Below are 9,975 nucleotides of genomic sequence, written 5' to 3' on the forward strand. Positions count from 1 at the left end.
TTGGAAGGGACACCATTCAGCCCGTAACAGGATCGCAATGTCTCAAGACAGTTCCTGCACAGGTAGGCATAGCCTTGTCTTGCTAACTTAAAAAGCTGTTCCCCAATATACTTTTTATCAAACTGCTTGAATTGCTTTCCTTTGAAGTATATAGCATTACTGAGGACCCGTTTTGTCAATAAATCAACTGACTTGGCAGGCAATACCTCTACATTTTGTCTTTTTTTAAAAAAAGAAAGAGAATAGGTCTAAGTAATATTAAACCACACAAGCTGGGATAATACACAGAGGAACACACCATGAGCTGAGGGCCACCTTCTCAAACTGTGTTACGGTCGCTATGCCTGGAAGCCAAGTTAACATACGTGGGCCGCTGCCATGAAGCCCTGATCCCTGCGTTTTCACAGCGTGCTTGAAAGTATTGACAAGTTGGAGTTTGGGCCGTTGTCTCTGCAAGAGGCAAATTGTAATCCTTTGAAAAAGAAGTTAGGGATGAACAGAAGAACCACATTAAATAGTTCATGAAATAGAGAAATGTCTATAAAATAAACGGGCAGGTTGGGGACGGTGAGAGAGTCCCTGCACGTGGCTTTAGGAAGAAAGCTTTTCGGGACAGAATGATGAGAACTGTGCCACGGCAGGTGTAGAGGAATACAGCGGGATTGGGAGGAAAAGGCACTCGTGTGGGACTGGGGTGGCAGTGAGGACCCTCGTGGAAGGCAGGGTGTCTGGGCTGAGACTCACCGGGACCTATCCTGTCCCAGGCATTGCCCTCAGGGCTAGAGATGCATAGAGCTAGTTAATCTTCTCTACAGGACCCGTGGGAGGAGGGTCCTACCTTGATCCCCACAGGACACAGAGTAAGGAGGGTTCTCACAGCCCCTACGGAAGGAGTGTCAGAAGCAGGAGTCATTGCCACTCGTAATGTCAGATCATACTGGGGCAAGTTTCTTTTATTTATTTATTTATTTTCATTTTTACGTCCCCAGCATCTGGGCCAAAGTCAACATTCAAAGTGTTCGTTAAATTAAGCTTTAAAAAAGGAGGGATTGGGCTTCCCTGGTGGCGCAGTTGTTGAGAGTCCATCTGCCGATACAGGGGACACAGGTTTGTGCCCCGGTCCGGGAGGATCCCACATGCCGGGGAGCGGCTGGGCCCGTGAGCCATGGCCGCTGAGCCTGCGTGTCCGGAGTCTGTGCTCCGCAACGGGAGAGGCCACAACAGCGAGAGGCCCGCGTACCGCAGAAAAAAAAAACAAAGAACAGATACCCATGCCAAGTTAATGGGTGTAACCAGCCAACAGGACTGAGCTTACAAAGGAGATTAAAGATTCATTTTTGGATAGTAGTTATACTGGTAAAGATCTATGAAAATGGTCACCATTGAAAGGGCAGGTAAAATGCTCCAAGCCTGACCTTGTATTTCTAGTCTCTATGGGGAGGAAAGTCTGCCGAGGAACAGGATGCTAGTGGAGGGATTGTGCCGAATGAAGAAAATGAACGGGTGGTCGGCGGTGAAATACTCCTCTGTCAACTGGAAGGACATTCCGATTATGGGGACCGCGGTGGCAGCCGCCGCCTCAGTGCCCTCCTCGTTCACCTCCACGAAGGACTTGTGGACCACCTTCGATACAGGGAGGTCTCCGGCTCCTGATATGCCGGACAGGTCAGCCTTGCCACTGAAGAGATCCTGCATACCCAGGGAGGCCAGCAGAGTGCTGAGCTCGTAGCTCTCCTCCAGCTTAAACCTGGGCAGCTGGACATTGACCTCAAGGAGATGCAGATTCTCGGGTCTGGTCCACTCACGCAGCTTTTCCAAAGTCAGCTGTTGCTCAATCTGGATTCGGAATGGGCAAAAACAAGAGCTGAAATCATTTTATAGAAGGAAGTTAATGAAGCATTGTTGGAATGAACGGGCTCCCTAGCTTCCTTCACGTTTTGTACCAACACAGATTCCATTTGGAGCATTTCATTTCTTTCTGGCTATTGGTGATAATGAACAGAGCTGCGTTCCCAGCCACCAAGGGCCCATCCACCCAGGACTCACCAGGCCCCTGCCACATGGGTCACGGGCCGTCCTGGCTAAAATTGCCCTAATTGGTCGCGTGATGCAAGAGGGTGCTTTAAAGCTTTCTTCCATTATTTCATTCTGTTTATTCTGAACCCCAGTGATCACTGTGTTTATCTGGGAACCTCACACAGCGGAAGTTATCTCTGATAGATGTAGCCCATTGGTAAACACAGAAATGGCCCTAGTTCCTCATCTAAAATGGGATAACAGTAGCACATACTTGGAGCGCTGTAAGTGCTGAATGAGTCACCCTACACAAGTGCTGTGTAAGGTCAGCTACTGTCATTACTATTATCACTGCTACTGCACTGGAACAGACGCACATTCCACTTTTCTACTGGTGCTGGTCATTCCAGACTTTCTTTTTGATAATCAGGAACGGACAAGTATGCAAATACAATTGAAAGAAGGAACACAGTGGTTTTAACTTATGCTCTAGAGCTGCAAATGGCTAATATTAAACGCCATCCAACAGCAAGTTAGGTCAGGGATGGGGGAGGGGAAAAGCCCACAACAGGCCAGAGACACTGAAGCAAAACCTCACTCTTCACAGTTTTGCCTCTTCCTGGCCCTGGCAAGAGATACGATTGCCTTTGAATTACAATAAGAGAAACCGCAGACAAAGTTCAGGTTAGGCAGCGGGCTTCTCTCTCAGGCTAACGGGCCACGTGGATCTTTTCCTGTCATGTAGCAGTTGGACATTTAATGCACAACCTACGTGAACTGGGGTGACAATGACCAGATTTTACAGCACATGGCGAAACTATAATGGTCGAGGGTTTTTAATTTTAAAAAACTGTTTTAATGAAACAGTCCCCATTTATGGCACGGGCCTCCAAAGCTCATCTAAGGGAGTCTCCACGAGCTGCCCCTGGCCAGCGTTCCACTCGGTCTGTACCTTAGATGTTCCCGCCATGTTGTGCACCGATAGTAGCTGAACATTTAAATGTGGGCCTTCCATAAAAAGGAACGAAACTGAGTTATCTGTAATGAGGTGGATGGACCTAGAGTCTGTCATACAGAGTGAAATAAGTCAGAGAGAGAAACACAAATACCGTATGCTAAGGCATATGTATGGAATCTAAAAAAGCGGTACTGATGAACCTAGGGGCAGGCCAGGAATAAAGACGCAGACCTACTAGAGAAGGGACTTGAGGACTCGGGGAGGGGGAAGGGTAAGCTGGGATGAAGTGAGAGAGTGGCATTGGTAGCGTGGCATATACGCTACCGAACGTAAACTAGATAGCAAGTGGGAAGCAGCTGCATAGCACAGGGAGATCAGCTCGGTGCTTTGTGACCACGTAGAGGGCTGGGATAGGGAGGGTGGAAGGGAGACACAAGAGGGAGGAGATACGGGGATATATGTATACGTATAGCTGATTCACTTTGTTATACAGCAGCAACTAACACAACATGAAGCAATTATACTGCAATAAAGATATTAAAAAACGTACAATAAAAAAATAAATAAAATAAAATTATATGCACAGGAAAAAAGAAGTTCTCATCACAAGAAAAAAAATTATAACTGTGTGGTGATGGATGTTAACTAGACTTATTATGGTAACCCTTTCACATCATATGCAGTTATAGAATCATTATGTTGTACTCCTGAAACTAACATAATGTTACATGTCATTATACCTCGATAATAAAAGTCCCTATAAACATAAATAAATAAATGTGGAGCTTCGCACTGGCACACGTGGATGGGCTACTTTACAAAGGAGTGACGGGAAACTGGGAAGGAACACCGGGTCACCTCACTAAACAAAGAACAAGCCCCTATACCCGACACACACACACACACACACACACACACACACACACACACAGGGTCCGCGCATCACTCGGGGTGGGGAGGCGCACCTTCCTCAGCCCCGTGGACTCGTCCAGGATGTCATCCGGCAGCAGGATGACCATGCTGAGGTCCTTTCCCTCGTAGGGCAGTTCCAGCACCTGGCACTTAAGGTCCTTGATGTGGCCAAGCCGAAACCTCTTCTTCTGATACATCATTTTCACTAGTTTTGTGTCTTTCTGAACAATTAAAACACAGATCACTAACACTGTTGTCAGCGTGGCTTTAGAGCACACAGTCTTCTAGAAGGTCACCTGCCCTCACCTTATTCAGTCTGAAAGCTGCATCTTCTGTGGCCTCCATCATGAATTTCTCCTGCCAGTTTCCCTTGAAATAGATGGCATTCACCAGCACCAGCTTAGTCATCCTATCAACCCCACCTGAGGCCAACAGCTCTGGAATTTTCCCTAAAAAGACAAAGTTAGCTTTTTAAAAATCCACCTATCAGAATTCCACATTTGAACTGACCTTTGCTTAGCAATGAAATGCCACTCAAATTCTTCCTTCTATTTAATTTCCTTTAACATGGTACTAGGTCAGCCAAGCCCCCGGGGTGCTTCTACTTTAAATAAACCAGCTCGAGGGGCAGATCAGGGGGACACAATCTGCCCCCAAAGGGCCGATGCTTCAAAACAAGTCAATTGTTTAAAGGCTAAAACCAGGAAAACTCTTCTTTTCTGGAACGTGGGATAAGTAGTGGCCTCATTTTGTGACTGGCCATTCTTTTTCAGGAAAAGAACAATTTCTTAACCAAAATGTTTTGTCACTAATAAATAGCTCCCTTCTTCAAATCTTCCAAGTTAGATGCCTAACTCTCACAGGAAAGCTTTTAACAAATATTCAAAAGGTAGGACAGTTCCTCCCCTGAAACACAGGCCCCACTCATGATGTGGCATGGCCGTGACAGTCCCTGATGGAAGGAACACAGGTGTCCTGTGGGTGCCTCAACCGTTCCGTGACTACGACAGTAACACAAACCAGAAAGAGAGCCTGAGGAGACGCAGCCCCACCTCCCGACCCTGGTTTCTTAGACAAGATGCTGGCGAAAAGTATTTATGGCCACAGCAGCTTGTAAATATTGATTCACAAGATTTTCATCTCTTTTAGTCTTCGTTCAATGTTAGTTTTCATTTTAAAATGTAGTTTGGGGAACTTATGGGTAGAAAACATTTAGCATCTTCAATTAAATCATGTTTACATTTCCACTTTGAGGAATTCCTACATTTGAAAGCTCTCTGGGGACATCCCCCCCGTGGTGCAGTGGTTAAGAATCCGCCTGCCAATGCAGGGGACTAAGGGTTCGAGCCCTGGTCCGGAAAGATCACACATGCCACGGAGCAACTAAGCCCGTGCGCCACAACTACTGAGCTCGCCCGCCTAGAGCCCGTGCTCTGCAACAAGAGAAGCCACCGCAATGAGAAGCCCACGCACCGCAACGAAGAGTAGCCCCCACTCACCTCAAGTAGAGAAAGCCTGCGCGCAGCAACGAAGACCCAACGCAGCCAAAAATAAATATATAAAATAAACAAATTTATTTAAAACGGAAGGAAGGAAGGAAAGAAAGAAAAAAGAAAGGAAGGAAGGAAGGAAAGAAGGAAGAAAGAAGAAAGGAAGGCCTGGCCCTGTCTGGCCCTGGGCAGTTGGGCAGTGCAAGGTGGACCCCAGGGTCAGGCTGAGGGGCTAGGGAAGGGGAGAGGGAGTCACCTGCAAGGTCCAGGCGGGTGGACGAAAGGAAGCATCAGTGTGTACGACCAGGGCTGCCCTCACTCACCTTCCGTCTGCCCTTTGACCCACTCGTTTATGGTCTTCCTTGCGTCTTCGGCGGCCTGCAGAAAATCCACACTGGCCAGTTCAGCACCGTACATTTTCTGAGTTGAAGCTAAGAACTCCTGTTTAAGGAAAAAAAAAAGGAAATGTGAGTAACTCCTACTCCATACAGAAATGGTTTTGTAAAATCCTGAAAAGCAACAGAAATTGTCCCAAAAGGCATATTTCATTGTAACAAAAAAAATTCTAACCCTTCTACATTTTTTACTATAGTGAAAAACACACAGCATTCAACTGACGACCTTAAGCACTTTTAAGTGTACAGTTGAGTAGTTTCAGTGTTGTATAAAATTTACCAACTCCTGGGGACTTCCCTGGCGCTCCCGTGGTTAAGACTCTGTGCTTCCACTGCAGGGGGGAGGGGTTCAATCCCTGGTCAGGGAACTAAGATCCCACATGCCACGCGGCACAGCCCAAATAAAATAAAACAAAATTTACCAATTCTTTTCTACCCCTTGACTAACATTTTCATAAACAAGCAAATACTGATTGTACTTGAAAGTGAATCATGGAATTCACTCTTGCTTTAGCAAAACAGCCAGGGTCAATCTTTTCACTGTGGAGACTAGAAAATGAAATCACATCCATTTCCGGGAAAACTGTCTGTCGTGTTTTCATTCTGGATGATTTTGCTGAATGTTTATAAAACTTAAAGCTGACTTCTGTGACTTGATTTTGTTGGAAAAGAGTCTGCAATGTCTAGTGAGTTTTGGAACACGAAGAGCAAAGTACTTACAGGGAGGAAATCATAGCTTTTCTCTCCATATAACCTGTTAGCAAGTTTCAGAATGTAGGGAGCTCCATGTTTGTTGATATCAGCATTCAAACTCTGAAATCCCGAATGAATCTCCTCAACCTCTTTGAAATAGAGAGCCTAAAAGAAAGAACACATTATTTCTATAACCATTTCTTTTGAAATTATAAGCTGGTTCCTTGGCATTTGCTTCCATCAAATCAAATTAATATTACTAATTATTGATGATCCCCAGCCATCTTCATATTCCATTTTTCATTGGAGAACAAGTAATAGAAAATCCAAAATGTATCGCTTGGTGAAACATAATAAGGACATTGGAAACTGTTTTCCCATCACTTTTTTGGTATAATTAGAGTTCCACAAATAGGAGTGGTTAACAAGCTAAATATTTACACAAGTCTGCTTTTTTCCCCAAAATCAGAAGTGGTAAGTTCATATGTATATTCTATACAAATATAATTTTACTGAAAGTTCTCAGAAATAAACAGTAAAGGTAAGAAGCATCAGCTATGTAAGAACACAGAGATGGTACAGATTGAGAGGTTTTTATTTCTTTTCCTTGCAGTACTGGCATCAGTAACTCACTTACTTAAAAATAATTTCCTTAAACTTAACATGGGGCAAAGTTGAATTCCCATACATCAGTTACATCTAGAGTCCCCTTATGGTTTTATGAGGCCTGGGCTGGTTCCTTGCTTTTAAGGCACAAGGAAGAACCGCCACCGTGTACAAAGGCCACTTACTCACTGAGATGTGGAATGTGCGTGGGGGTGCTGTGACGGATCTCTTTACTGGAAATGGGGGTAAAAACTTAAGACTGTTCTTTTCTGAGCTTATAAAGTACCTGGAAAGCCTCAAAACACAAGCTCAGCTTACCTTGCAGGGGACGACTAACAATGACTAGTACCGGGGTTCTTTTTAAAGTGGATTCTAAAAAACTTTCAAACGCTTTTGTATCTGCAGTGATGAAAAAGGTTGGTTTTTCCTAAAGTACAGAAATAGAAGCTTTGCAGCTGGAACAGGCCCATAAACGTGAATCCGGGCTGGACCTTCCCTGGCTCTAAGTGCAGCGCAATCTGTGACCCGTGTGTTAGAAAGACCTTCACTTTCACCCCTCTTTTCAAGGAAAGCCAGAGCTCTCCACTCAGCATAAAGCACGCCCCGCACACAGGTGCCCTCCACACCCACCAAGGACAGGCAGGACCCTCAGCATCCCCGCCCCCTCTCCCTGCAGGGTCCTACTGCTCACACGGGAACGGGGGTCACAGCCCACCAGGGCACACCTGGTGCCAGGCCCAGGGGTAGGAACACGGACTCACAGGCTCTCGTGTCCCCTTGACTTCTCGACTAGGTGTCATTATGCTCAAAAGTACCAAGACACAGCCGACATTACGGGAGTCGCTGAGCATCACAGGCAAAGCGGAAACTGGACAGTCCTGGGCGGGGGAGGGCGTGGCTTACAGGAAAGCCCTGCAGACTCCTTGCGGGAACGGAAGCAGCGCACGGCAGGGTGTTGTCCCCTTTCTTCCTGCTCCGTCCTCAGTCCCACTAAAAGCAGAGCCTGGCACATCGCAGGTGCTCAGTAAAGACTGGGTCATGAATGACAGCCTGCATCCCAGTGGATTTTTCCTGGGGCTTTTTCTGAAAGTCTGACTTCATGAAGTATAATGTATAATATAACACACAATGCTGAACACCGAAATACAGTTTTGTACAAACGCGCTGCAAGAGCTCAAAGGCACAACTTTCTGGTACGGTCTGTGCGGTAGGCACCAGCTGGGAGAGCTAGTTTCTGCTCACCTTGGACATCTGCGCTGCGGTATTGCCTCTGGTCCCCAGAAAGACCATGGCCAGCGCTGATGAAATGCTGAAGGGGGAGATGAAGATGTTGCCGGCAGGATCGCTCTTGTTCAGGGCGCGGAACAGGTCCAAGGCGAAGCGGGTGTTTGCCGCGCTCAACTGCTCCATGGTGAGGCTGCAACACAGAGCAGAGCCCTGAGCTGCCCCCTGCCACACCAGCCAATCGGCAACGCCACTTCCCCATCTCCTCCTCAACTCACGCCAGCCACCTTGAAATACCCTGCAACGAACTTGTACTTTCTCTCTCCCTCTCTGTCTCTCTCTGTCTCTCTCTCGCGGAGGGCAAGAACACTCCATGTGCACTACTGTGGGAGCTTGGGGCGACTGGCCAAGGATTCAGCAGTGACACGGGATCAGGACTCCGTGTCCTAAAGGGCCCTGGCCGTGCAGACAGGTGCATCTGGGCCCTTCCCTACCACACGTGGGAGCGCACACTTCCCACCCTCCGTTCAAGTCTCTGATTCATTTGAGCCATGAATCCACTGCCCACTTTTACCTGAAAAAGAATGTTTCTATTAGAAAGTCATAGCTACCTGCTACTCATTAAAGCAAATTCCCGCAAAAGAGACAGAAGTATCCTCGTTTTTGAGATTCACTTGCTGGTGTTTAGAGAGGTCCCCAGTCTCACAGCTGGTGAAGGATCTGAGAGTGGGAAGCCAACACAGGCCCCGGGGTCAGGTAGGGCAGCCCGACAAGGAGAAGGTGACAAGTATCCTCTGTCACTCCCGCGGGCACGGAGGGGCTGCAGGTGAAGCACCTGGCCTTGCGCTCAGCTCAGCCAAGCACTCTCCCCACCTGACCTCGACTCTCAGCCCACATACAATCGAGCAAGAGGAACAGTAATGCTGGCTGCCCAGCGTGTAAGTGCTAAGTTGAATTATTACTGTTGCTGCTGATAAATAATCTCTAGGATCGCACTGGCCTCCCTTCCCTGCCTCCAGCCGCAGAAAGGAGAAGCCGCTCCGCCGGGGCTGCCTGGAAACCGTCACAGAGAGAGAAACATTCAGGACTCCGGCTTCGGCTTCCGCTTCCGCCTTCAGGCCCCAGGGAGCGACCTCCGTCTGCAGCAGGCCGCCCGGTTTGGTCTCCCGCGACGCAGCGCCGGGGACTCCGGGTGGGGCGCAGGGCAGGTGGCGGTAACCACCGGACTCAGGGACCCCGCGAGGCGCACGGCGGGGCGGGGAGACCACCGGACGCGGGGACCCCGCGGGGCGCACGACGGGGCGCGGTGACCACCGGACGCGGGCACCCCGCGGAGCGCACGGCGGCGCGGGGTGACCACCGGACGCGGAACCCCGAGGGGTGCTCGCGGATCGGAGCCTCTCCCGCCCGGCCCAGATCGCTACCCGGCCTTACCCGCTGCTGGGCTGTCTGGGCGAGGTGCGTGGTCTGGGGAGAGCGCAGAGCGCGGCCCTTATAGGCAGAAGGGAGTGTCCCCCGGAAGGCGGGGCGGCGCTGGTGGGCGGGGCACAGGGCGGGCCAGCGCGGCTCCAGGCAGCGCGTTCCTGGGGGCCCAGCACCTCTCTGAGTTCCAGGCAAACTCAGCTCTCCGGAAAGGACCTGATGGGCTATTTCCTACTAAGGTGTGAATGACTGAGATGAC

General features: G+C 48.7%; 1 protein-coding gene across 2 annotated transcripts; it reads right to left on the minus strand.

Annotated features, from left to right (window-relative positions):
• Positions 1–927: 927 nt before the first annotated feature.
• On the minus strand, positions 928–9,762 carry LOC132432877 (leukocyte elastase inhibitor-like). Of its 2 annotated transcripts, XM_060023739.1 has the most exons (8): positions 9,729–9,762; positions 8,906–9,014; positions 8,313–8,487; positions 6,492–6,629; positions 5,700–5,817; positions 4,193–4,335; positions 3,940–4,107; positions 928–1,836 (listed from the first exon to the last, which is right to left on the minus strand). In XM_060023739.1, exons 2-8 carry the CDS (start codon positions 8,914–8,916, stop codon positions 1,432–1,434), a joined length of 1,158 nt encoding a protein of 385 aa, XP_059879722.1. In that variant the 5' UTR covers positions 8,917–9,014; positions 9,729–9,762; the 3' UTR covers positions 928–1,431. The 2 variants fall into 2 exon arrangements, with proteins under 2 accessions (XP_059879722.1, XP_059879723.1); XM_060023740.1 differs by lacking the exon at positions 8,906–9,014 and having other exon boundaries at positions 9,729–9,754.
• Positions 9,763–9,975: the final 213 nt, after the last annotated feature.

Source organism: Delphinus delphis, chromosome 10, assembly GCF_949987515.2.
Source record: "Delphinus delphis chromosome 10, mDelDel1.2, whole genome shotgun sequence".
Taxonomy (NCBI): domain Eukaryota; kingdom Metazoa; phylum Chordata; class Mammalia; order Artiodactyla; family Delphinidae; genus Delphinus; species Delphinus delphis.

Excerpts from the sequence above, each read along its gene's own strand:
- LOC132432877 (XM_060023739.1), bottom strand. Across the intron at positions 6,630-8,312 it reads CCGCAGCGCAGATGTCCAAG|GCTCTCTATTTCAAAGAGGT; the intron begins GTGAGCAGAAAC and ends TCTTTCTTTTAG. Across the intron at positions 4,336-5,699 it reads GGTCAAAGGGCAGACGGAAG|GGAAAATTCCAGAGCTGTTG; the intron begins GTGAGTGAGGGC and ends TTGTCTTTTTAG.